Source organism: Mixophyes fleayi, chromosome 8 (assembly GCF_038048845.1).
Source record: "Mixophyes fleayi isolate aMixFle1 chromosome 8, aMixFle1.hap1, whole genome shotgun sequence".
Classification (NCBI taxonomy): Eukaryota; Metazoa; Chordata; class Amphibia; order Anura; family Limnodynastidae; genus Mixophyes; species Mixophyes fleayi.
The window spans coordinates 129,380,896-129,408,711 of record NC_134409.1 but is presented as its reverse complement, the minus strand read 5'-3'; the positions used below and the strand labels follow the sequence as shown (position 1 = coordinate 129,408,711).

Genomic DNA, 27,816 nt, shown 5'->3' with positions numbered 1-27,816 from the left:
AATAGACCAAAGGACGATACGGTAACGTTTCCGTCTTGTTTTAGAACGCTATAATTGCCAGCACTAGGTGGATTTATAGCTCTGCAAATGATGGAAGCATAAAAGTATTCGTACATCCCACGGTACACACCTGTAGTTCTTCTCTGGCTGACAAGGCATCTGGAGAGCCTCAGGGTATTGTACTCTAACCAGTATTTCCAGTTATTTATAGTGATACATAAAATCAAACCAGACGATCACTTTTAATAAATTATAAAGAGGGCTTCCCAGACAGGAAATGTGTCTTATTGTGGGACTAGTCCAGTGGCGTCATGTCTACAAAGAGCACTACTACTGGGGCAATCCAATAACGGTTTCCATGAACACATTGAAGATTCCGTCTACCGGTTAAGGAAGAGTCTAGTATAGTAAAACCATCTTGCGAGGAAGACATTGCTGCTCTTTCTGTGGCTGTGTTCAGCTTATTGGTATTATTAAGGTGCTTTTTATTCTGCCAAATAGTTTTCATTCTCTCTGGTAAAGTTAAGATGTTGATTAGTCAGTTAGGCGACTTCTCATAGATGACTGGCTTAGACCTTCTATACAATAAAGCATGTTGTTGCTATTCTGGATTGTAAAATAAACAGACTAAATAATTGCAAAACAGAAAATAAAGTTGCATTGAACTAGCAGGGAATTTTGTTGCAAGTTGACAATCGTTGTTACTGAACTACATCACTCATCTGATTCTCGGCAAGATCGATCCTAAGCTTTTCTCCATCTATTAAACTGTTTGATGGCTGGATGTGCTGGCACTAGTAGTTCCACAACAGCTGGACCACCATATGATGCAGCCCTTCTGTTAGCTCACTGTATACTTCGTACTATGAACCTCTCTGAGAGGCGAAGAACTGAAATTATAATTCCATGATTGAATATTTTAGCCCGGGGTGCAGAGATTGTTTCCATTATCGACAAGAAAATATTTAAGCGTATCCAGATCCGTTTTCTCCCCCGACGTGTAAATATCTAACTCTTTTCTGTTCTGATATAAGCAGACACTTTGTGATAGGCGGAAAAGACAATTATAGAAAATGGGGCATTTAAATCCACAGGGACAACATCCATCTGACCGTTTCATAAGGAGCGGACATTAAACGTCTCTGTAACAACACAGTATAGACTGTACCGTCCATGATTAATGTGCAGTCTTGCAAAAATGACATTTGCTTCTAACAATGCAAGTCCATAGACCAAACGTCTGCAGCACATGACTTGTATTGAGATGGTCAACCAGCGACCATAATACGCATCCGCTCAGAATCTCGCCTATGTCCATCTATAACAGCCAGAGGCAGAAGAGGCTTTGTGTACGCGTACATTGTTTTGTCCCTCCTTAGCGCTACCTGTGCTCGACCAAGGCCTAAAACATGTCACTGACCCCCTCCATCGTGGACATAATTATTATTCATATCCTGTCCCTCAATTCAGTGCTATTCACTTTAATGTAACGTCTGTAGTTCTGATAACCATTATTTTTTTTTTCCATCATAGCAATAGCAGCACAAATATGACACACACGGTCTCTAAGACCCAAGAATATGCCGCACAGGGTAAAGGAAGCGGTCAGTCACTTTCGCTAGTTTCGCTGCTCTGTGCGCCTTGGACTTTGTTCCGATGCTGCATGGCCCGGTCGTAGGCTATCTGCACAGATTTACGAATGTTTGATTTCCTTCCTTCTAGCATCTTTTCCTTGTCCAGCTCTCGGTTCATCCCCAGTGGAACCAGTTTTGTTCTGGGCAGCCATTGCCTGCAGAGAATAGGGTAAAGTACATAATCAATTAATACATTTTTACTAGTCAATAGACCTTCACCATAATGGTGAGCTACAACAATATAGGGAGTTATTTTGATGGTGATACTGTGAGACATACGTCTACCCTCCAAGGCAGAATATAAAAACAATGTGCCCTCTAGTGGTGACTGCAACAAACACCCAACTGTCTGCACAGACATGGAAACCAGGAAAAAAAAAAAAATTATTCTTGGTGGATAATTATTTCCAAAGTCCAAACATTTATTATTCATGTTACTTATATGGCGCTTTTATATTAGCCGGCGCTTTACTGGAATATTGTGTCATTCATATCATTCTCTGCCCCTGGAGCTTACAATCTATATTCCCTACTACATGGATACACACAGGTTATTTTCAACAGAAGTCAATTAACCAACCCAGTTGGGTTTCCTCTGGGTGCTCCGGTTTCCACCCACACTCCATACACTTGGCGAACATACAAACTACATAATATGCGTCCTGCTAATGTCTAGAGAACCCTGTATGATATTCCAGATATATCTATTAACAAATGTCGTTACTACATCAACTAGGACTTTTGTCTTCTCAACTATTTATTAGTACCAGGCAATTGCTAAATTGGATAACATTAAATTATACATAAACATTGTGTGTTAACTGAAATGTCTGTGGTATCATGGACCAAAGTAAGTCAGTTTCATATGTATAAAGTATTATATAAATGATAGGTATCTTACATACCTACATCTATCTCCTCTTACTCAGAGATCATGCACATGTGGACAGGTAAGACTAGGGGGCATATTTACTAAACTGTTTAAAAAAGTGGAGATGTTGCCTATAGCAACCAGATTCTAGTTATCATTTATTTTGTGCATTCTACAAAATGACAGCTGGAATCTGATTGGTTGCTATAGGCAACATCCCCACTGTTTCAAACCCGCAGTTTAGTAAATACACCCCCAGGACTTGCTGTAATTTCTCTATCTATATCCCATTATCAGTTTTATTAAAAAGATAAACATACCAGGCCAGTTGGTTTCTATATAAACATCAGTCTCTATATGAGCTTCAATCTCCCTTTTATTCGCCTCTCCAAAAATGGAGTGAAGAAGGAATGAATGAAAATATAGAGACCGTGTGCAAAAAGCCTTTAGTGCATTAAAAATCTAAATTTCAAAAGTTGGAGCCTGAGAAGTTTGTTCTGCTTTGGGCAGCAGGTGCAAAACTGAGCAGCTATAGTTTTCTAAATCCTAATTTTGCAATCACTGGTTAGTAAGGAAACATGTTGATGACTTAAAAGGGACTTTCATATTTTTATAATTAACAATCAATTGACTTAAGATTTATTCCCCACTTGTTTTTCTTCTTGATTCAGTCTCATACTGAACACCAAACACCTACATACATACATACATACATACATATACTGAACTCCTCACACCTATCTTGCTGCACAAAATGTCCTTAACATGGGAAGATAAGGCAGAGACCCAACATCAAACAATGACCAGCGAAGGCAGGCGTAGTAACATCATGACATCCCGCTCTCCTGTTCTTGCCGGGGGCCAGTAAATAACTACCATCATCTTTTGCAGCCCTCTGCTGATATTGTTACACCCCATGAAGGACCCCCTCTACCCAAATCCCCGCTCTGCTTCTCTGTTTCCCCCTCCACCAGCCACACACCGTAACCGGAATAACTTCCTCATCTTCAAGATTAAATTCCGGTGCCATGACTACATCACAATGAAATTATTCGTACTTACCAGGTACGTTTATTGTCAAAAAACAGAACGAGGTAGAGATGCTCTTGTGCTTCTTGAGTCATCTGCTCTCCCAGCTTGAGCACATCGACGGGTGGTACAGGAATTGGAACCCCGTGATGGAACACTCCTTCCCGGGGCATCTTTGGGTCGATGATCTTAACAAAATAAAGTGGCAATTTAGACATCGGGGCAGCAGTGATAAATCCACGACAGATGTAAATTAAGACAAGACGACAATTAAGATTCATTTTCAGTAAGTTTAGCGGACCCACTGATGGGTCGTGGCGTAACAACACATCCAAAATGACTATAACAACAAATAGAAGAATAGGGGAGGAACTGATGTCTACCAGAGCTGGATAGGAGGGGTATCCCCGACACTTGGCCCACACCAAGTCTAAGGCTTCTAGAGTGGAGTCTTCATCTTCGGACAGCCACCCCGCCCCTCGTCCCTCCATTCCTTTGCGTACCACTATCAAACAACAGAAAAGGTCAAAGGTCACAGGCCTGTCTTGGGTTCTCACATGTCATACAGTGCGTTAAAGATTCTATTCTATCAATTAACGAACACCCATAACCTACAAATGTTCAAAAAGGGTTAAGACAAGACTCAACAAATTAAAATTCATTGGGGGAATTCAATTAGCCGCGACGTTCCTCAGAACATCGCATTTTTACCGTTCCTAAGGTAAAACGTCCTGAGGAACACGGCGGCTAATTGAATCCGCCCCGTTAACTCGTTTCAATATTGGTTCGGCCTACAAAACGGCTGCCCCAATGTACATAGGTGCCAAGTGCTCTTAAAAACTCCTGTGAACTATCCCGATTATAACATAGCGAACAGTATGAGAAACATGGTTTTAATGAGTGTGAACAGACTGGGTGGGCCAAGCGGTTTATTTAATGCTGATAAATTTGGTCGCTTAAGGAGAATAGAGGAAATAATCTGAGACTACACACAGACGGTCAATAACAGCTATCCTGGGGGAGAAACCCTTCACAATGAAGAAATCCTAAGTGACTTCTCACTCTTGCGGTTAGCTATATGTATTGCTCTATAAGGAGCCACTTACAGCCATGTCCTACTCGGCCCCCCATGGAATAGGACTCGTTCTCAGTCCCCGATGTGTCCTCGCTGCTGTAATCATGGAAATTCTCTCTAGAGAACGATGGCTTCCCCCTTCCCTGCTTAGAGGGAGTTGTGCTGGGAGAGAGGAAAACAAATCGTTACTACGGGGACATAAAGACACGGACTACGAACTTTACCAAAGTATTTAAAATGTACGCTTCACAATTGCAATTTGTGAAAATGGTCACCTGCAATTAACAAATATATTTTTAATTAGGCAAAAAAAAAAAAAAAAAAAGAGAAAATAAAAACCTATCTTTCCATAAACTTCTATACTTACCTGTTGGGTTTGATTTAATATAGAAAGGACAAATGACAGTTGCAGGTATAGTGACGCCAATCCCTGGGAACTTTGCATAGCGACCAGAAGAGCTGATTTTTATAACTAAAACATAAAATGAATGCAGAGCAATGGGGGAGGATTGTGGTTTGCTCCTGACCAGCTTGGCTCACCATATAGTGAGATTGTATTAACACCTTTTCCATTAAAATGAAAGATGGATGTAGCTATGGTCCATTAAAGGCAAAGCGTCAGGGATCAATCTTATAGCCGCTAGGCCACTGGGATGTTTCCGTGTACTTTGGGTGGGCGAGCATAGGTCAGCTCTAAGTTGTAATAACAGATAATCGAATACAGAGAAATAAGATTCTATGGGCGGACTAGATGGGCCAAGTGGCTCTTATCTGCCGGCAATTTCTATGTTACCTAGAAATCAGCGATGCATGCACAGATGACGCAAAACTGCCGCTGGTTACTGTGATGGCGAAGCGCTTTACGCGTTTGCAAACAAAAAGCGTTATCAATTGTGTCCGACGATACGTGGTTTTCCTACTACATTGTGGTGAACGGTACCCAGGCCTGGCATAAACCAATCACTGCAATCCTAAGAAACGCTTATACTTCCCTATAGCAGCCCAGTTACCTGGTTCTGTCTGACGCGGCGCTGCTGCTACTGCTGGTGCTGGATTCAGAGTCCGAGCTGCTCCTGGGAAGATTGCAGTCCGTACGGTATATTAAAAAACTTTTTTTCACCTGCTGGCTGCTGCCACTGAAGCCGTTTGTGGGCATGTCTTTAAAAACAAACAAAAAAAAGGCAATTAAAAAAAAAAAGAATACTGTCAAATATGATAAGCGATCTATCAAAGCCTTCCTCTTGCTAATTCTGCCAGTGGTGGGTAAAGATGATTTGGCAGCCAAGGAAAACTGTACCAACCCCCCTCATAAATACACACAGTATATTTTAGAAATTAGTGGTGCACAGTGTTTCTATACATGTTCTCATTCTGTGATGCCGATCAATGGATCTAGCAAAGCATGGAAAGCCGGGATCTGCCTTACTGCTAGTGGTGGAGGTAAAGTGCATTCATAGGGAGAACATTCAATTAGTCACGATGTGGCACCAGGCAGACACGCACTGTCCGGCTGTGCACATTGCCGATTATTATGGTAAGTAATCTCCCCTTACCCCCATAGAGGTGTGAGGACAAATGAGCAGAGATTCCATCATTAACATTGGCGCGATGTATCTCCGTGGACCGTTCCGGAGACACATCGCGCTTCGTTCAATCTCCCTAATAAAGTGTATTCAATTCTAGTGCTGCACCCACCAGTTTTTGGACAGCTGCCTCTATTGCCACTTTCTTGCCCAGACCTCAATTCTAAATGTCCTGAACCAAACCCCCTTCCTTCAAGCAGAAATCTGTATTTTACAATATAATAGACGACCATCGGAGCATCACTGGCAGTGAAAACTCTTTGTTTCTCATGCGCTTCCAGAAGTTTAGTGTGAACTGCTCATTCCAACATAAAATGACACTAGTGTGATAAAGACATCAAATACAGAATCGCCTGTATCATGAAAACCTGTAGAGATCTTTCTTCTGCCCGTCACACACCCTGACAGCTATAGACATCTGTCTTTATATACTCCTAATAGTCTACTCAGTCTGTCTCCTTTCATTTTTGTGCACAGTATGGCACTAGTATTGGAGATATGCTTCAAACATATAGAGGACAGATAAACAAAGTTCTAAATAAGCATTTTAGAGATGAATGGCATGCTGGTTTGTAATAACTAATGATTATAATAATATGAAATGATCGTCCACGATAACATCCGCCTGTATAGGACACAAGAGAATGTTCACGCTCCGCTGCAGAAAACATTAGAAGTTTTTCATGATTTAGGTCATTTAATATTTTAACACTGTCCCTAAATATATTAGTTCTGCCTGAGGCTTAATGACATCGCATATCCGTCCCGACTTACCAAGAGATGCATCTTCTGCCGACTTGTCACTGTCGCTCTCGCTGTCCGAGCTGGAGGACGGCCGGGGACTCCTGACTCTTTTGCGCTGTCTCTGGGACCCCCCTATTATGGAGAGCTGAGGGGGTCCAATGGGACTGCTGATCTGTCTGGACGCCAGCTGGTTATCTCTGTTTTTAGGCGGCCTGCCTGGTCTCTTTGGAGGTCCTGCGGTTTTGGGGTTCTTCTTGGAGAAAAGGACAGAGGTCCTTCTACCAACTTCGTGTGCGGGAGTGGAGGAAGTGTTTGAGCCAAGTCCTGAGAGGAAAGAGAGACAGGTAGAGATAGCGCAGGATGTTAAGATACAGAACGGGAGAGGAAAAAAATGTTATGGGGGTAAAAAGAAAATAAAGAGGAAAAGTGGAGGACAGGACAAAGAGGATGAGAAGAAAAAGTAATGTATTTATTTTCTCCAGATAAAACAAATATAAAAAACAGCTTTCAAAGCTGGAGAAGAAATTCCAATACGCCTTTTCGTTACATTTCTAACATAAGCCCTTGAGTGCAGCACTGTCAGAAATAATGCACCTCTCCCTGTGCATCAAAAACACAAAACGGGCAAATGGTAGGTTTTAAATAAACACACTTTATTGATAGAAAAATGAAAACATTACCCAAAAGGAATTTGCAGAATGTACAGTGCTTGATTACAATTATATAAAAAACTTAGAAAAAATAATAATAATAATATATATATATATATATATGCCAAGTGCCAACGTCTGAAAACTCTAAACAAAAGTTACAAGGTCTTGAAATATAAAACAGCAGTTAGCACAATGATCACCCATGACATGTCCTCCTTACACGTTTAGATATGATCCCCAGAAACACTGGTGTTAAATAGATATTCTGGATGAACCCTGTCTTTTACATATGTTGTCCTTATTTGCCAATTCAAATGAAAAAACTTTATTAACCAGCAAGACAAATGGGGCCAAATATAGCACATGCTTTCTCCAGGGTAACCAATAGTATTGTTTCTTTCATTAGACAGATTTGTAGTTGATGAAAGCAAAACTGATTGGCTGATTGATTGCCACAGAACACGTTAATGTCTATAATAAATATTTAGTTACTTTAGCTGTTGCTGGACATTATTTTTACTTAGGTTTTTACTCAAGGCATAAGCAACTTTTGGCTTTTCGGCTGTTGTTTAACTATTTAACGCAATGTGCCGTGTGCTGGGACTTCATAGTCTCATATCGTGTGTTAGAATACCATGCCAAGTGTTTCTTTAACAATCCTTACCACTTTTGTTCAACCATTAACATGACAGAGTTCCCCAATTTTCATTTTAAACGTTGGCGCTGCATTCAGTGGACATTTTTTGTTTTTTTTTGTTTTTAGTACAAACAAAAAGCCCTAATTTCTAGCATTGACTTATCATAATAACATACACAATCATCCAGAGACTTCTTATCTCTAGCTTTATGATACAAAATAAGTGCTGAAATGTATTTTCTAATTCTAATTAAAGCTGCTGATTGTACATCAGTAGTATTTCAATATTGACCACACCAAACATCATTATAATAAAAATAAGAAAATAAAAATCCACACTTTTTGGAAGTTCTCATACCCAGAAGAACAGCCTCTATGAGAATGCAAATCTTACAGTAACCTTCACTAACAGGCTAAGTAGCTGCCTATCCCCCAACATGAGTATATTAGGCAAAAAGGGTTTCTTTTACAGAGAGCTGACGTACAGGGTTATACTTTTACTGCAATTTCCTATAGCTCCACCTCATACAGCAGGTTAAACAGGGATTCTTTTCCTATGCATTTAAATAATTCTTGCACTTGAAAAGGGGCATTTTAAGCAGCTTTCCTTACTGTGCAAATGGTTACAAAACCATTTAAACTCCGTCAGAGGACTTAAATGTTACACAAGCTCTTATTCGTCTTGTTCTATACTTCTAATGAGGTGCACTTTGCTCCTACCAGTTGTAGTTTGGTAGAGAAGCGCATTTTATAAGGGCATATTACCCAATATAAAAACAAACAAAACAAAAAAACCTTCAAAACATACAAAAGTACCCACTGGTATAATTAGTTTAAGCCATACATGAGGCTAAACTGAACAGTGTTTTCAGTGAAAAACTGGAAAAAAATATATATATTTTATGAAAGGGGCACTTTTGATGCTACATATATGTAACTACAGAGATCAGTTTTGTGATTTTATGGTATATATTTGTCTGGCTCTGTTTGGGTACTCTTAACATTTCCCTGTTATGTCCAGCAACTAAATAGTTATAGCTGAAAATTCTTTCTAACAATTTGTGAACTCTCATTTTCATCTTTTAGGCTATATAAAATGTGGGAGAAGCGACAACAGGGGGACTGTACAGAGCAGCACTGTTTGCCTGTTTAATAAAACTGTGGAAAAAGCAACCAGATATCTGCTTTTGGCGTTCTAGTGTAGTCAAACTAATCAAAATCAATTAGCTTACAGGTTGCTATAGGTTACAGCAACATCATTGCCTTATACTCCACTTTAATAAATAAGTGCCATCAAATTTAAAGAAGGAAATAGCATTTTAGAGCTTAAGTCCACCCTAAAGGGTCTATTATGTAAACATAATTCCTAGCCTATCTTTTAACATTGGCTAGATACACTCTCTTGCAGAACGTATCTAACAGTACCTGTAATTAAAGTATCTGCTCAACATGAAGCCGAGCAAATGCAGTTCTCTGAAGAGCAAGCCCTTTTTTTTTAGTAGCCAAGTGGACCAATCGCCTATACCCGGGGAGGCAGCCGTTTTGTGGGTTGAACCCATACTTATGAAATACTGCCAATCTATTCTCTAGAAACTAGGTGACATCAGAGGCACACTGAATACTGGTACCCCGCCACAAAACGGCTCCCTCTACTGTGTGCAGGTGATGGGTCTACTGTAATATAAAAAGGATTCCGGTAAAAAACAATCTAAACACATGATCTATCCTAACCAACAAATATAGCAGCAGGTTAGGTAAATAAAAAAACAAAAACAAATCCCTAATATAAAATACAGACAGATGATATTTTTCCATTTTGTCATACAGAAACTGAGTGCACATGATATAAAGTATAAAGCAGGCTAAGGAAATAAACAAGAGGTCTCAGCATGCCAAAAAGCTGGCTGAGCATGCTGGGAACTGGAGATCCACAACAGATGTAAAAGACACACAATGCCTACCACTGATAGAAAAAAAGACAAAAAAAAAAAGGGAAAGTGCTATATATTAAACAATCACACACGTATATGTAAACAAGTTTGAAAACTAAACAGAGCTGCAGAAGAGGCCCCTGAGAACAAAAAGCAGTCAACTAACACAGGTCAGTACCTTTCCCCGTCTCCTGACTGCTGCTCTCTTCTGCAGCACTGTCCGTCTGTCCATCCTTCTCAGAAGGGCCGTGCAAAGGCAGGGCGCCCCTCCTGGTCGGGCCGTGCCGGTCCATGGCTCCGTCCCTTCTGGACTCTTGCTGGTGTGCCATCTTGCGTCGGATGGAGGTGATCTCCTTGCGGATCATCTTGGCCCGGCGCGCTCGTCCTATGCTCTGCTTGCCGGCGTTCACATCGTCCAGTCGCGCCAGTTGGACTTTTAGCTGTTCCTCTAAAGGTTTGCGGTTGTCGGAGAGAGTCCGTTGGAAGTCTAGTGAAAACATAAAATAAAGGCGTTTATAGGAAACGATTTAGAAAGTATGTAAGCAAGGTAACATGGCATGTCCCTGAAAGTTGAAGGGCACAGCTGAAGTGTGGTACAGACAGCAACCAAAAGATAGGATACGTGTAAGCGGAGATTCACTTACATGCATACATGTGGGGTAGCACAGTGGCCTAGTGGTTAGCACTTCTGCCTCACACCACTGGGGTCACGAGTTCGATTCCCGACCATGGCCTTATCTGTGTGGAGTTTGTATGTTCTCCCTGTGTTTGCGTGGGTTTCCTCCCACACTCCAAAAACCTACTGGTAGGTTAATTGGCTGCTATCAAAATTGACCTTAGACTCTCCCGCTCTGTATCTGTGTGTGAGTCTGTGTCTATATTAGGGAATTTAGACTGTAAGCTCCAATGAAGCAGGGACTTATGTGAATGAGTTCTCTGTACAGCGCTGCGGAATTAGTGGTGCTATATAAATAAATGATGATGATACACTTAATGCTTATTCATCCACATTATGTTTTTTTTTACCATTTATTTTTTGGTTAATCATGCGTTTTTTAATTTCTATGTGGAAATTCTACCTCTGACCGTCCTCTCCTCTCAATCTGCCCAGGAACGATTTGATGGTTTGGACTCCCTGATGCACTGTTATATGCTATATTTAACAGCTCATTACAGTGGGACCTAGCACTAATCTATTACATGCATTGGAGCAGTGGTTCTTAAACAGGGGTGCGTGACAACATTTGTGAGTCTAAGAACAATCAGTTTTAACACCAAGATTTGTACACCATATAAGTAATTAGTTAAACCGGTGTCCAAAAAGATTGGTGCCAGATGGCGGTGTCCCCACTAAGCAAACACCTATGTATGATGGGATTTTCATCACTCCTGCATATAAAAACAGAGGCCAGAAACCGCCTAAATTATGTTCTGCATGTGGCTATTTCTGAAAAAGAGCCCCGCTTGAAGGATATTCATAGGCAAAATAAATCATTGAGAAAGAAGAGTCTATGTTTAAATTTGAAGTTGAATTTTAACATGTCCATAAAAGGATTTTGTAATAAATTTATGCTTTCCTGATGTAAAAATATGAAAATATTGTTTCCCAGGGGATGTTATTATGAGAAACAAAGGGGTAACGGGCTGCCAAAAAAGGTTAAGAACCACTGTATTAGATGCAGTAGAGCTGTCAACTTCGTTCACAGCACAGGACCAGTGCAGGATCTGCTGATTGGATGAGATCCTGGAACAATGCCCAGATTGCACCAATCACTCGGCGGATTCTGTGAAGTCACAATTATTGAATGGACAAAGCTGGATTCCACAGATGTGAACATGTATCTACTTTCATTCATGGTTTGTTTTCATCCCTAGGTTACAACATAAAGCAGTTAATAGCGCTTATATACAAATGAAGATGGCATTTTGGGTTTAAAGGTTCCACTTACCGTTCTCTCTGCCATGACGTCCAGTCTCATTTCCCATGGTGACTTGGGGCAAGTGCATTCCGGTCTCAAAATCAATCCCAATCTTTTCCGCCTGACGACGGGCCTGCTGGATCACAGCTGCCCCCTGCTCTCGGAGCCGGACGGCTGCCCGGTAGAAGATGGTGTCCTTAGCGTTGTACTTTATGCAGTTGTTGACTATTAGGTTGAAGTCCTCCTCAAACTGGTCAAAGTTTTGGTAGCGAAACGCTTCTAAATTAATCTTCATGGTTTTAAAGTCCATTGGCTTCTTGATGTGTTCTCGGTAGTCTGGTACCTGATAGAGAAAAGTGCCAGGGTTAACTTAGTAGCAACTTATGCCAACATTCAATTTAAAAACGACATTATAAAATAATCAGTTGCCCACTGCTCCTGCAAGCAAATTTTTGGTAATAAAAGTGTTATATACTGTATTATTAAGGTACTCACAGCAAAAAAAATATATTGTTATCCTGACAAATAAAAACAGTGCCACTCCTAATGGCTGATTGGCATTATATTATTGGCAAGATTTAATTGGTGCGCTGTGGCTTACACACCACCTTGCAATGTATTTTTTTAACGAAGAACCACAAAATCCAAGATATGCAATCTGTAGGCATCTGCCTCGATATGTAGCTTCTGTCAGTTATATCATAACACATAAACCCCTATCTGTAGTACAAGCCCTATTAGCCACTTAGGAGAAATTAAAGCTCAATTTAACAGACATCCTTTGTAAGCAACTGTAAAACTGTTACCGCGTTAGGTCACAGCTCTAAGTAGCAAAAAAGGGGCCACTTCCTATTGAATTCTTTTCTCTAAGGCTGTAAGGGGACACAGGAAGGAGGCAAGAGTAATAACAGATAGAGTAGAACAAACACCGTCTGGACGAGACGGTAAAGATGAATCATCCTCTGAACCCTGGAAGATGGTGACCACCTGCTACGAAAAAATAAAAACCTGAGGAGCAGCAGGAGGCAGTTTATGCTCAGTGCCTTGCCTCCTAGGGTAAGCAATAAGTGTGCCACTAGGTGGTGCTGTCCTGCTCAGGGTTAAACGAGCAAATATTTGAAACCAAGGTCTGTAAAATCATTAAAAGGGCAGCTAGCTACAGTTCTAAAATGAGAGATAAGACAATACAAGGTGCATTGCATATGTAACAACTATAAATCAAAACATTAATTTGAACCAACTAAAGTTTAAGATACAATGTTTTTGTGAGTACTTTTATATTAAAGAGGTTGGGCCCCCCCATTGGCCTAACATGTTCTCATTCAGCACCTGGGAGGTCCGAAGCAGCGGGTGTTCCTGGATGAAGGAGTGACGTTATTGGTTGTAAGTGCCATGTGATTGCCTTACAGCCAATAACGCGATACCCTCTTCATCCAGGAACGCCCACTTTTCACTCATGCATCATTTAATACTATTTAGCCAGGAGAGTACAACTCTTCACTGCTGAAACCTTAAAGTGTTTTTTCACTGTCTAACAAGAATTTTTGGCTTGAACATGCCGTCCTCCGACTTTTACTAAATGCACTTGGGTTACCTATGTGGCTTCCTTCTGTACTTTCCATGGCTTATATTATCATGTAGAGTTGTAGATTTCTTCTGCCTTTGGACACAGAGCTGCGCTCTAACAACGAGTGCATCTAATACAGTGATGGCTAACCTGTGACACTCCAGGTGTTTATGAAACTACAAGTCCCAGCATGCTCTGCTAGCTATCGGCTAGTTATCTACTGGCAAAACATGCTGGGACTTGTAGTTTCACAAACACCTGGAGTGTCACAGGTTAGCCATCACTGATCTAATACATACAGCACAGCAGAGCAGTGAACTATTTACAGGCAACGCAAAATTATATTAATGACTGAAAAACAAACAATAAAAGAAAAGCAATGTAATTTTTAAAAAGACAGCATTATAAACAAGCTAGACGACCCCTTTTAATTCCTTCTAAATACAAAGCAGATATCTAGAGAAAATAACACCGCACTACAATGCTGGAGAGGAGAAAAGCCGTACTGGTTTGTTCATATAAAATACAAACATTTACAATGGTTATGAGATGCAGATAAAATGTGGTGGGAGATTGGATTCTTACTTCGTACAGTTCTGTTACCTCGGACAGAGGAATGGGCTCAGTGAATATATTACTGGTATCTTTCTCCTGTAACAGTTCTAGGGTCTTTCTTAAGAGAATAAGAAAAGGAGTTAGCTGGACCTCAAGAGCCAACTGCTGGATTTTGATCTGTAACAGAGAAAAAGGATCTTCAGCGTAAGAAACAGACGCGGGGATCGGTCCAACGATCGCTAATCACGCGAATTAACCCTTTACCGTCTCTCTCTTCAGCTTCTCCCGCTTGCGTATTAATTCTACCAGCAGACGTGCCCGTTCCAGGTCATGCCGAAGCCTCTGCCAAGATTTTAATTGTTCTTTCAGCACCCAGTTCTTATCCGTGGAGTCTTTCTGTAGAAAGAGAAAGGTGTTAAACAAGGAATAACGTGGCTATGTAGTTATAGTTACTTATTTTTTTGCAAAAAAAAAAAAAGTGTTACAAATACTCCAATGGGTAGAATATTTCTTACTGGATGTACAACAGCTGATACGTTTTTGGTTTAAAGTCTCTACTACAGATGATCCATAAGAGAAGGCATCTTGTAATACTGGCAGACATGTAAACATGCCCATATAATGACAGAACAGTTTGGATATTGTATTTACATTTCAGAACAGCTGCCTACAGAGTCCATCGATAGTGGTTATTTGTAGCTCTGATGTAATCATCTTCTATTGTAGGTTCAATGGGGCTGGTAATTACTCAAAACTGTTCTTTATTAGTTATATTATTATTAATGACCCTCCATATAACAAAATGAATGCCCAGCGCCAAAACTAATCAAAAAAAGTTAATCTTTGTGGACTTTTTTTTTTTTTAACCTTAAATGGGCATAAGGAACACAAAGGATGTTTTATGTAAATTAAGTCCACGGTTTTCTTTCACCATTTCAAGAAGAGCGCCTCTAACGATACCTGTTTCTGAAGGCCATTCTCTTCAGGGGGGCATGGATCATATGCCCGGCCCCCACCCATCTGGTGATATGCCTGACAGAAGCAGGTACAAGAATTAGACAATACTGCGGATTTTGCCAGAATTCTAGCCGGCCACGTGTTTTCTAATAAGAGACAGACAAATATAAACTCAAAACGCTGCAGCTACCGCGCAACATCTTATAGTCACCTTAAGCGTTTGGTCTCCCATCTCATCGTTCGATTTAGAGACGGTCCCCAAGTGCACAGAGACATCATCGGATAAAGGGATTCTCCACTTCATATCCTATTTGGAAAGCAAAAAGCTTTTATTAATTCACCCTTGAGACGATGTTTAATTGTTTGACTTTGGAAATAAACTGTTACACAACTGTAAACAAATACAAACTACCACAAAAGATGGAAAATAAATATTATCTTGTACTACTTTGTGTGTAGTTGTTATGCATGGCTATGTTCTACCTACAGTTATTATATTCCGCAGTCTATAGCACCCTCCCTCTTTCAAACTTCTCCCGCCAACCGCAGCAATCAGCATTTTAAGGACATTTTGCAGCTCTCTGACCTGCTCACAGTTCCTTTGCGACTGCAGGTGCGTCTGTAAACGGCGCAGCAAGGGGACGCCGTTGCGGGATTGTCTCTTTAACGTCCAGTAGCTGTGTAACCTCTGCATGAACTGACTCTTCCGCTGGATGGTTAAGCAGTTGGTGATCTTACTGAGCCTGGAAGAGAAAGAGGAGGCGATATCAGGACGACAGACCAATGAGACGACAGCGGATTACAAATCGATCAACAGCTATGCAGGGGGAAAAAAAAGAAAGAGAAAGTGATAAAAAGAAAATGATATAATATATATTAATATTGTGTCTCCTTTAAACATAATATATAGCAGTGTAAGCATCCATTGGTCAGTGGCAGAATCATAATACCTGTTCCCCAGTGGCTACTTTCATCTGCTATTACTGCAACAAGTAATACAGTAAAACAGGAACCCGAGTTAAAAGGCTCACTGGGGCTTCTGGTGCAACTCTGAGTGCAGTTTCAGTAAACACTATGGGCAGCACAGTGGCCAAGTGGTTAGCACTTCTGCCTTACAGCACTGAGGTCATCAGTTCAAATACCGAATGGCCTCATCTGTGAGGAGTTTGTATGTTCTCCCTGTGTTTGCGTGGGTTTCTGCTCCGGTTTCCTCCCACACTCCAAAAACATATTAGTAGGTTAATTGGCTGCTATCAAAACATTGACCCTAGTGTCTGTCTGTGTGTGAGTGTGTGTCTATATTAGGGAATTTAGACTGTAAGCTCCAATGGGGCAGGGACTGATGTGAAGGAGTTCTCTGTACAGCGCTGCGGAATTAGTGGCACTATATAAATAAATGATGATGAACACTACGCGTGTGAGCTCTACAAGTCAGGCACCAGTTGTAATGCAACCAAGAGCAGGCCGATTACAAAGGGGGTGCGTTTGTCAGTCACTATAACAAGTGGGCACACAGTGGCGCGCTGTACACTTTAAATCACAGTGAATCTCAATTTGCTGCAATGAAGAGCCAGTGAAGTGGTCTAACTGTATCACAGCTGCAAGGGACAGTTTCAGAGGGACTGTTTGGGGAGACAATAGATGTGCTGTCTGTTCTCCCTCTAGTGATGTACACAGATTTTAGACATGACTGTATAATAAATAAATGCAGATAGGAAAACAGACACACTCACTGGGAAAAGACTCAGACATAATTAATCAAAAGGACGCAGCCTGCAATCACAGGGAACACAGAGCTTGTGCTGCTAATTAAGGACAGGCAGCCACGCACTGATTATTACAGAGTGACATGACAGAAATAGAAAGCATCCCCATTGTCACCATGTAACATAGTAACAGCTATTCTGCAGATTCATTTACCATCTTGTACACATAATACTGGTTAATAAACTAGAAATGTTATTTCCATATGTTGTAGAGGATAGTGAACTGCACTTTTCATTTAATGCCGGAACATTAATTTATTCAGGAAATCATTCAGAAGTTGCTCCCCACACACTGCCATTCCATCTCTAAAGTCAGTAATATGGATCAATAATAAAATTCGCTGGGATTTTCCATTTTGGATAATGCCAGCACCACACCCCCTCTCATTAATGTAACACTTCAGTGGGTGTCTTCCACGTATCCCTACATATAGCTGTTAAAAGAGCACAGTTTCATGAGCCAAGACATTGATCTGAAAAATGGGATGCTGTGTCACAAAAGTATGGCAATGTTCAGCCAACAACTTTTGGAAGTTAAAACAGATCTGTCCTGGAACTCAAGAAAAGTATTACATTTCAATCTCCTCTACAACAAATCATGTGTTCATTTTATGTAATGTGCTTGGAGACCAAAGTGGTTAATTGTGGAACAAACTTAAGTCGTTTTTTGATGGTGTGAATACATTTACTAGAGGATTTAAAAAAAAACTGGGCTGAGAATAGTTTACATTAGGGAAGAGGTGGAGTGGAAAAAAATAAAATGTGTGGGTAAGTAACATCAAATAAGAAATTAGCAGGCATAAAGAACGCATATTAATTAAACCATCATAGGCAGGGGCTTATGAAGTGGACTTTCTGCAAAGGGATTAATATTTTTCCAATCAGGCCTGGACAAATTCCTTTTAACGCTAGGAGCCACAGGCAAAAGCTAGGAGCCATAACATTTTAAGGAAAAATCTGCTGTGCATGGTATAGCAGAAGGGACCACTCTCCCCCAGGTATAGCACCCAAGTAGGCAGTACCTCCATAGCACCCAAGTGCAGCACAGTGGCTCAGTAGTTAGCACTTCTGCCTCACAGCACTAGGGTCATGAGTTCAATTCCCGACCATGGCCTTTTCTGTGTGGAGTTTGTATGTTCTCCCCGTATTGGCGTGGGTTTCCTCCGGGTGCTCCGGTTTCCTCCCACACTCCAAAAACATACTGGTAGGTTAATTGGATGCTATCAAATTGACCCTAGTCTCTCTCTCTCTGTGCATGTTAGGAGATTTAGACTGTAACCATGCAACCCAGTGGTTGCTGTCTGCGGCTGCCAGTTATAGGTCAGCATTGGTGCATCGCTTCGCCTCCACGTTCCCAGGATGCATTTATCAGTCACCATGGAGACTTATGTTTGTCCAGCACAAAAATTACAATATTCATGAATAATTCATTATTCAAAGTAGGGATAAAACAGTAGTGGCTTTAAACAGTAAAATGCCATTTACTCTGTGTCGGTCGCTATGACAATTACTACAGCGAGCAGAGTAGCAAAGCTGCTCAATTTCTGCATTAGAGCTGCCATGGAAACATACAGGCTGCACAAATAAGGCAGTTATCCGGGGGTTGGAAAAAAGGGGATATTTATACTACTGTAAATACCATTCTATACAGTAGGGGGACAGAGCACGAGCCAAAGACATACTCTTTCTACCCCCTATAACCACTTGCTCCTCTGCTTCTTTACAATCGACCATTAGCCCAGCAAGTAGACAAAACCCAGATCTGTCAGCTGCACGGACAGATCTGGGCGGCCTGGTCTGTGTCCCCATCCGAGAAGGGATTATGTGCAATAACAGACAATGGGGTGACCCAAAAGGCACTCTTGGAAGGATAGGAATGCCCAACTAGTAACAGCGGCCTACAGGACTTTCCTGCTAAAGGCAGCCCCTGCAGAGATGGCAACATGCACCTTGTAGAACTATGAGGAGACAACCAGATTGGTGACCTGGTCAGCTGAAGGACAGTGCCACACTGCTCAAGGGGTACCTACTGCCTTAATGAGTGTGACGAAAACCCTGTCAACTAGGAGGAAGTGTCAAACACCTACCTGTGGCCAACAAAAAGGAAGCATTTGGCCCTGCGGCTGGACCCACCTTTACCCACACAAAAATGGAAAGAAATAACTCATTGTATAAATGTATTTCTTTTAACAGCACAGAGCCTTTTGTATATTATCGTGAAGGCAGAAAACGTATTAAGGCACCAATGTTACTGATGTAGAGTATGTTTGTGTGATTCTGTGACGCGGGATATAGCATGTCAATCTGCTCTGAGCCCATGTAAGGGGAAGGCATCACATTGACAACCACATATTTTTTGCAGAAAGAACTAGACAATGGATTCCAGGGAGTCTTCTTGTAAAGGGAGACTAGTAATATAAATTATACGAATGGTAACCCAAAAAACAGTGTTCCTTATGCCTAGAGCTACATTAATATGTGTTGAAAGTTTGCGTGTTTACAAGGAGAGGTTAGTTCTCAGTACTACACTGGGGAGAAACTAAATGCAGAAAGTCCTTGTTCATTGGCCCACTCTACTCTAGTAGTGACTGATTGGCTTAGTGCAGTCTACCCACCTTCCAGATTGGGTAACCTGCTGACATTACCCATTAGGATTGGTCCAATTTTTCAAGTGCTAATTTGGATTTAAGGCAGTGGTGGAAACTACTTGTGGCTCTCTATAAAAAGAGGACATGATGTTGTATGTGTGTGTATCATAAATACCTTTTATACCTAATATCTACTACTGAGCAAAACACAATACTACAATTATAAATCCTGCTCTATTTCTGCTTAAGTCCTATTATCTGCAGATAAGAGCGAATATTCTAATCAATCCCCCGGCTGTCCTGTGTGAAATCCAGCATCTGGAGACATCGCTCTGGCTGCTGACCTACAGTAAGCGGGAACCAGCCACAATGACCAACAAACAGGTGCTGCAGCCGCTACCACACCACCCAGAAGGGGAGGTAGACCAACTAGAATTCCAAGTGCTTTAATAAAACCAAGCTCATGGCCACTGTCATGGTGGCCATAATCTTGGTGAAGATCTGCACAGCTGATGAAAGTGCCCTTGTGGGTTCCAGGACAGATGGAGCCCCCAGCGTCCACCCACAACCATCAAAAAGTGGAAAGAACAGTCAGACTGATTGAAGGATTCAGGCCCACTCTGACCTGCAGAAGGTGCAGCCTGAGACCATGGGGTAGTGCACAAAGCAGACAGAGGGTCTGAAAGTCCGGCAGGCAGTATGGTTCTGCATTTTGTACAGACATAACCGGACCACTAAGTAAGGCTGTAGGAGCCCCGTATCTTAGACAATGCTCCAGATATTAGGACATATCCAAAGAGAGAAAGAAGCACAGGTGATACTACTCTGCAGTAGTCACCCACTAAGCTAAGTTACCATGGTAGAGGGTAGACTAAGGAGCACTTTCCTGAAATATAGCTGGTTCAGTGTAGCAGGAGCCATTGCCAGAAGGCCTCTATCACAGGGCTTCTTGCTGATAGACTGCCTAGGCATGCTTTAGTGGCAGACAGGACGCTGCTGGATGCATCTGCTGGTGCAATGATCTGCTGTTGTGACAGTCTGCAGGCCAGACAAGCTGCGGGAGTTATGGGCTGCTAATGAAGTGCCCATGTCGTTTCTGTCCAGCCCTGCTGATTGTCGAGAACTCCTATTGGCTGCCTATGTAATGCATACAGAATTCCATTGGACCAGCATACCTCTCCATGCCTCTCCAGGGATACTGTCATCATCATCATCATTTATTTATATAGCGCCACTAATTCCGCAGCACTGTACAGAGAACTCATTCACATCAGTCCCTGCCCCATTGGAGCGTACAGTCTAAATTCCCTAATATAGACACACACTCACACACATAGACATATACATACAGAGAGAGAGGTAGAGACTAGGGTCAATTTTTGATAGCAGCCAATTAACCTACCAGTATGTTTTTTGGAGTGTGGGAGGAAACCGGAGCACCCGGAGGAAACCCACGCAAACACAGGGAGAACATACAAACTCCACACAGATAAAGACATGGTCGGGAATTGAACCCATGACCCCAGTGCTGCGAAGCACAAGTGCTAACCACTAGGCCACTGTGCTGCCCACACTGGCATCATTCCCCTGCAGGGATCCTCTGTGTGGTCCACTGTGGCTGCTGTCCTCCTCCAGTGTGTTCAGTTAAATTCGACCCCCGTCACCAGGACAGGAGAACCAGACCACCGCAAGGGACATAGCGGTAACACCCACTCCTTACCCAAGGTGGCACCTTGACTGCTGCAGCCGAGGGTAGGGTTGAGGGAATCCCGCACTGGGAGCAGCTGGGTGGAGAGGGCTCCAGGCACCAGGGGAGAGCTGAACTTGTCCCTCAAAATGCAATAAGACAATGAAATTAAAAAAATAAAGACAAATGGCCACAGGCCCACCTCCTGATTGAGCAGGGGAGCCGACAGTTCTAAGAGAGCACAAGTCAGTTTTTGGCCAGTATTCCGACCTCCTAAAGGTGGAACATAACCTACTGTCCTTCAACTACAGACGTAGAAAGCAAATGTACCAATGTGCCTTGTGCTTCTCACATATGAAAAATACCACAATCTTTAAAAGTCACAAATATAAAAGTAGCCCCAAAATATTTAAAACATTTTGCAACATTTACAAAAAAAAATAATAAAATAAAATACCACACCATGACAAAGAAAAATGTTAATGCCACCAACACACAATGGAGTCAGCTGAACCAATAATCTTGGGATTGCAGCCAATCAAGTCACAAGGAGCCGGTGACATCCCTGAGACAATAACCACATTCTTACAAGCGAATCGAGCCTACAAGATGATTTCATCCACTGTGTATAGGCCACAGGTACACTTCAAAACGTAAAATGTAATATAAATGGGAAGTACACAGTGAAGGTATCAACAACTCCTCGGCCTGTTTCATACAAGCCAAGTGGAAAGATGAGGGAGGTCTGGAACTGTTGCAGTCATTGGGGAACCCTGAAGGATTTGGCTAAACAAGCAAATACAGTAAACACACCCACTCATCTATGGCACGGGTTTAACCAGACCGGGATTAAATTTATTCAAGAGGTAGACGCCAGCAATTCTGGCTATGCACTATCCAAAATTAGGGGTGCAGCTGTGCACGATAGCAGGTAACATCCTCACACCCTCTAATGATCCAAAAATGCCTGCTCAAAAAATTATATAGTAAACAGACCAAATTACCAGAATATTATATATACAGCCTGGACACAACACATAGCCAGACATGTGCTTGCAAAAACATGATTCTATGCCACCCTGCCCTCAGAAAAACATACAACACACCAGGATGTGACCCAGAGCAAGAATGACAACAGGCTGTACCCACTGAAGACTTCCCGACTTCCAGGGCACCTTCTGGGAACATTTAAAGTGGGCTCCCGACGCTTGTGCTTACAGAGAGAGCGGTCAGTGCAGTGCACCGCCATTACCACAAGCAAGACTAGTAACAGCAGTACACGGGTATGTCTGTAGGAACCACCCGAATCAGGTGCCCTGGAAATGCGACAGCCATCCAGAGTCTCTCTCAAGTCTAAGTGCCAGGACACAGATTAATCATGACAACGTTGGGATTCGTCCGGTCTTGTCTATGAAATACAGTCAATACCGTGAAAAGTAACCAAACTTTTAACAGAGGAGCGCTCATAGCAGATTATTTACAGTTAACAGCAGGAGGCCCTGGGGGAACCACTACTCTATTACTATGCAGGGAAGAAAGCTAAGGACATGTGACAGCGCAGTCAACCCATACAAAGGTGTTATTTCTGTAAAGAAGTCACATTATTGCAACTTTATCAGTCGCCATAAATCTGCCTACGGTACTTCAATGAAAGATTTTCTTTATAGTTTATAATGTATAAACCTAAAATACATTTTGTCTTATAGAAAGTGGATAACAAATAACAATCAAACATTTAAAGAACGTAATATTTTTGACATTGTATTTATATTTGCTATACAGCCAAGGACCTTTTTTTTAGCTTACTTTTGAAAGCTAGTGTCCTTCAATGGGGCTACTAAGCACACAACCCCAAATATCTTCAGTTCTGACAAGTCCTATTTTATATAATCCAACTTGCATTTAAGGTCGAGTGGTCATTTAATATAAGCTGTCAAACTATTTACCTGTGTGGAGGAATGCAAGGTACAGAAACGACGGGAGCAGCGGCTCTCTTCTCTGCAAGGATTTTCCGCGCTTTTTTCATTTTAATCCTCGACTTGGCCTTCGCCTTCTTCACCTTTTCGGAACTCCAAACTTTCCCTTCATCTTCCTCCTCGTCATCTTCCTCCTCCCCTTCACTGTGGGAAAGGGCTGGGAGTTTGCACACAGACCCAGGAGGAGTGTGGATGTCGCAGTAAGCCGTTTTGCGGACGCTAAAAGACGTCCCGTTGGCACCCGTTTCCCGCACGGGTTCCATCTTCATGTAGAGGCCGGCCTGCTGAGCGCAAGTCACGTGGAAGGCCGTGTAACAGTTTGCTTTGTGACACTGGATGCAAGCTCCGGAGCCACGCTGTTTGCAAATATAGCACGTCAGCTTCCAGCGTGCCGGTGGGATATGTTCAATGCTGTCTATAGGCTCCAGGAAAACTGTGTTCGCGAAACAAACCTCTGGAATCCAGAGGGCGCAGACCACATGCGCCCAGCGTCCGTCATCTGTCTGTTTAAAGGCCCCGCCCTTGTTTGGGCATAGCGCACAATCCACTGCTCTAGAAGGTGACTGGAGACACCTCCTGCAAAGCCACTGCCCTTCTGGTATGTAAGGGACACCATAGCACTCCTGGTGCACAGCCAGGTTACACATGTCACAGAACAATATAACATTGCTGTTCTGACACTCCCCATCATTGCAGATACAGCACACAGCGTCCTCGTCTATTAACGCATTCGGGTCTCCTTTGTTATGGCTCTCAAAGTAGGACTCTTTCTCTAGCCGGTCCATTAAGTACTCGAAGATCTCCTGCGGGATGGAGTTAACGCCCTCTGTCTTCCGCCGTTCATTCATGATGTCCATCCAGATGTAGTCCTCTTCATCCATATCATACTCCACTTCTTCATCAAGCTCCTCTGCAGACTTTTCAATGTACCTTAAAGGCGAGCAGGGGAAATAACCAAAAGAGTCAGTCTGCAGCTCTTCTATTAGACGCAGGTTGTTCATGATGAGCAGGCACAACAGCCATGTTTAAACACTGTAGTATACAATATATGAGCAGTATTCTAAGAGAGGTTTGTTCAAAAGGTTATTGCATGATAAAGTCAAGCTAGTGATATTGGGCCTGATGCGGAGTTGGCTCGTATTTGTAGCGCAAATTATGGAAATTTGTAATGCGCTTCACCAAAAAAAAGAGATATTGATTCATGCATGCAGACTACAACTGAAGAGGCAGAACGGGGGCAGGGAACGGGCGATCTAACGTAGGCAGAAAACAGCAAGGGCATGTTCACGCAAATGCGGCTGAGAAAGAGCAGCACCAAATACATTCTGATGACAGTCGCCAGCACTAACTAGACACTTCTCATTGGCCAATTGTGATTACACCTTTGAAGCGAATAGGTACTTTCTGCATTGAATGTGCATATACTATAGGATTGTAGGCTTTTTTTAAACAGAATTTTTTTGCTACTTTCATTTGTACAAGAAAAGGAATATTAGATCTGCTATATTATACCAAGCCTAATAGTGAACGCGTTTTGCGCTTTCAAAACAAATGTTAACAAAGGTTTCTTGTGCATATGACTTGGTTGTGTGTGTATATGTCTGACGATACCCTGACATATATATATACTACAAGTGCAGGGCGGGATGCCCACGACTTGGCATATGGCAGTAGATACGCTATTTTTTACCAGCGCCTTTTTTCAGCATAAATCACGCACAAAAATGTGCCCACCTCAGCATCAGGCCCATTGTGCTTCATAGGGGAACTGTTCCACTGGATTCTATGGGGTTTATTTATGAAAAATAAATGAGGCTATTCCTCAAAGTCACCAAAAAAAGTATCAATTTAATCTACTTCCAAATAAGGGAACATTTACTCATCTTTGTTTTTGCAGAAATAACGTCAAAGGCAATTCAACAGACACAGACTTTAGTTCTGCTAACTATACTATTCAGTCATACACATAGGAGTGTAGAGAAGTTTCAAATAGGGTAAGATGTCTTTTAATCACAGGTCATTTATACAATCATGTCCTCTTTCAAAGCACTCCAGAGATGCTATGAAATGTAATGTCTTGGGGGTCGGGCTTTAAGACAATGGGCAGAGCAGGAATCCCATTATTAGCCTCAAACACCTTCTAACCCCTTTATATCCAAAAGCTGAATATAACTTTATGGGCGAGTATAAATCATGATACAAAGAGCAAAATATTTCACCAAATACAACCTCCCATTCAATTTCACTATTAAAATGGGATCAGCAGTAAATAAAATGATATATAGATAAAAGCTTAATGGATACCTGTTACATGTTGGCACTTACCTGTAATAAGAAGAAGGACGACTAGGAGCATCGGGTGTGTCCTGATCTAGCTCCCGGTAGACCACCTCTGGAAGTTTTGGCGTGGTACCTGTGGACGCACTGTGGTGATGGTGATGGTTTGAGTCTTTTCTCTTCTCCTTGTTCTTGTGTTTACCAGACTTAGGCGTTGCTGTCGGAGTCTCGTTATTTTCCTTATTGCTTCCGTTCTCAGGAGCCTCCTCCGGAACTTCGTCATCTTCCGAGACGACATCCAGATTGTCAAAGATGCTTATACGGTGCACCCTTCCGTGTAGTTCTACTTCAACTAGCCGCTGGGCCTGAGCATACGTCATAACCTCACGGCTCGGCGACTGGGACAATTCAGAATGAGTAGGCGATTGCTTGTTAGCCGAGCGAGGCTGTCGACCCTTCTTTTTCGACTTTCGGATCGGGGTCTGCTGCTGCAGTGGTGGGTTGTCATGGTCATAATGATAAAGGTGGTACTCAATCCCACTGTAGCTTTTGTATATCTTACGGCAGGTCTCAACCGGGCACTCATAGGGCGGTTTGGTGGCCCTCAAGTTATGACAAAATGTCTTGACATCGAAGTCTACACCCATTATGTTACATCTGCAAGAAGCATAAGGTACATAAGAGTCACATGACAGCTAAACCCAACTTTCACACTAATGAATTATACCACGATAATTTTATACAGTACAAGTCACTTAACACCTCATCTCTATTGATGATACAGGAAGCTTCAACTACAATTTACATTTTGCATGGTCATGACACAGATGACTTTACATTTAAAATATTCAACTACATCAAAATCTTAAAGTAACCAAGAAAGTGACAATTTCTTTAGCTAGAACTCCAACATAACTTCATATATTATTGTGGACAAAAACACTGCATAATAATAGTGTATGAAAAACATTAGAAATTCCCAACTAAAAAATAAACAATTACCCGACAATAATAATTACTGCCACCAAAACAGGCCACGTGTAGATCACGTCAATCTAATAATATCAATTTAAACTGCAAATTATCTACCAGTAATGAATAACGTCCTCAAACTGCTGTCTCAGTAATGTCTTTTTTTTTTTTAATATCAAACATATAAACATTAGTATAGTACTTGACATTATCTATTCTCATGCCAAGTACTATAACTACTAAATAAGAGACTTTAACACACAATATAATTCTATCATGAGTATATTCAACAGTCAAGTGATGTTGTCATGGTTAGGCCGCTTTATTTACATAGATACCCTGGACCGGCAGCAAACAGTCCCTAATTTCAACTGTTTGCAATATTATCTATGTACAGACGGTGAATGTTCAGCATTCACAGAAGGCTGCATCGCACTTAAGTTTAATGATGTCGGACTCCTTGCATTCTCTCTGTAGCCCCGGATACATTAACTATGTATTATAATCAATGACTTCCACACTAATGTCATGACATAAAACACTGGCACCAATAAAAAAAATGCTGCAGTGTGTATGTATATGTGTGTGTGTATGTATATGTGTGTGTGTGTGTGTGTGTGTGTATATATATGTGTGTGTATATATATATGTATGTATGTATGTATGTATGTATGTGTATATGTATATGTGTGTATATGTATATGTGTGTATATGTATATGTGTGTATATGTATATGTGTGTATATGTATATGTGTGTATATGTGTATGTCACCGGCTGTCTAGCATAAAAGAAAGCTGACTACCCCCCATGTGCAACTTAAAATGAAGCCACGTTTATTTAGAACAATGAAATGCTAAATAAAATATTAATAGCATAATCAGACATATAGTAATAATATAGAACTTAGATTTTAACTAGGGTAAATCATTGTCCTGTGGCCCACCTGGAAGCAGCAGCAGGGGCCCCAGGACCACCCCAGGTAATCGCCCCTCTTACTCTGCCTGAGGTGGATAGATGGGGGGGAGGGGGATATTAGGTAATACCCCCCCGGGGCCTGTGGGTACGGTCCTCCAGGGACACTCACCTGTGTGGGGTCGCTGTGATTCATCTCGGTGCCCGGGGAAGCCTCCAGCTCCACAGGGGGAGAGAGGAGAATGGGGGGACTAGGCCCCGAGCCTGGGACTCTCGCTTGTAGGGCGTGGCCGAGGGGAGAGGGGGAGGAGGCGGCTGGGTGGTGCTCTCCCTGTGGCCCGGGGCTCCTGCACGGAGGACACACACCCTCAGGCCGGCTCAGCTGAGCCCGGGGCCTCGCTCGGAGCCGCTGGGAACAATGGAGGATCCTCTGGGAGCTGCGGCCCTGTCCGTGTAAACTCAGCTGCTGGTCAGCCGCGGCC

General features: G+C 42.0%; 1 protein-coding gene across 5 annotated transcripts; it reads right to left on the bottom strand.

The window, feature by feature from the left end:
• On the bottom strand, window positions 1-27,816 carry BRPF1 (bromodomain and PHD finger containing 1). Of its 5 annotated transcripts, XM_075183496.1 has the most exons (16): window positions 27,507-27,815; window positions 25,498-26,106; window positions 23,143-24,102; window positions 15,742-15,898; window positions 15,367-15,462; window positions 15,159-15,230; window positions 14,463-14,594; window positions 14,229-14,375; window positions 12,107-12,419; window positions 10,336-10,644; window positions 6,967-7,260; window positions 5,620-5,767; window positions 4,641-4,771; window positions 3,918-4,039; window positions 3,568-3,722; window positions 1-1,789 (listed from the first exon to the last, which is right to left on the bottom strand). In XM_075183496.1, the coding sequence occupies exons 2-16, from the start codon at window positions 26,094-26,096 to the stop codon at window positions 1,606-1,608; spliced, it is 3,819 nt and encodes a 1,272-aa protein (XP_075039597.1). In that variant the 5' UTR covers window positions 26,097-26,106; window positions 27,507-27,815; the 3' UTR covers window positions 1-1,605. The 5 variants fall into 5 exon arrangements, with proteins under 5 accessions (XP_075039597.1, XP_075039599.1, XP_075039601.1 ...); XM_075183498.1 differs by lacking the exon at window positions 15,159-15,230; XM_075183500.1 differs by lacking the exon at window positions 23,143-24,102.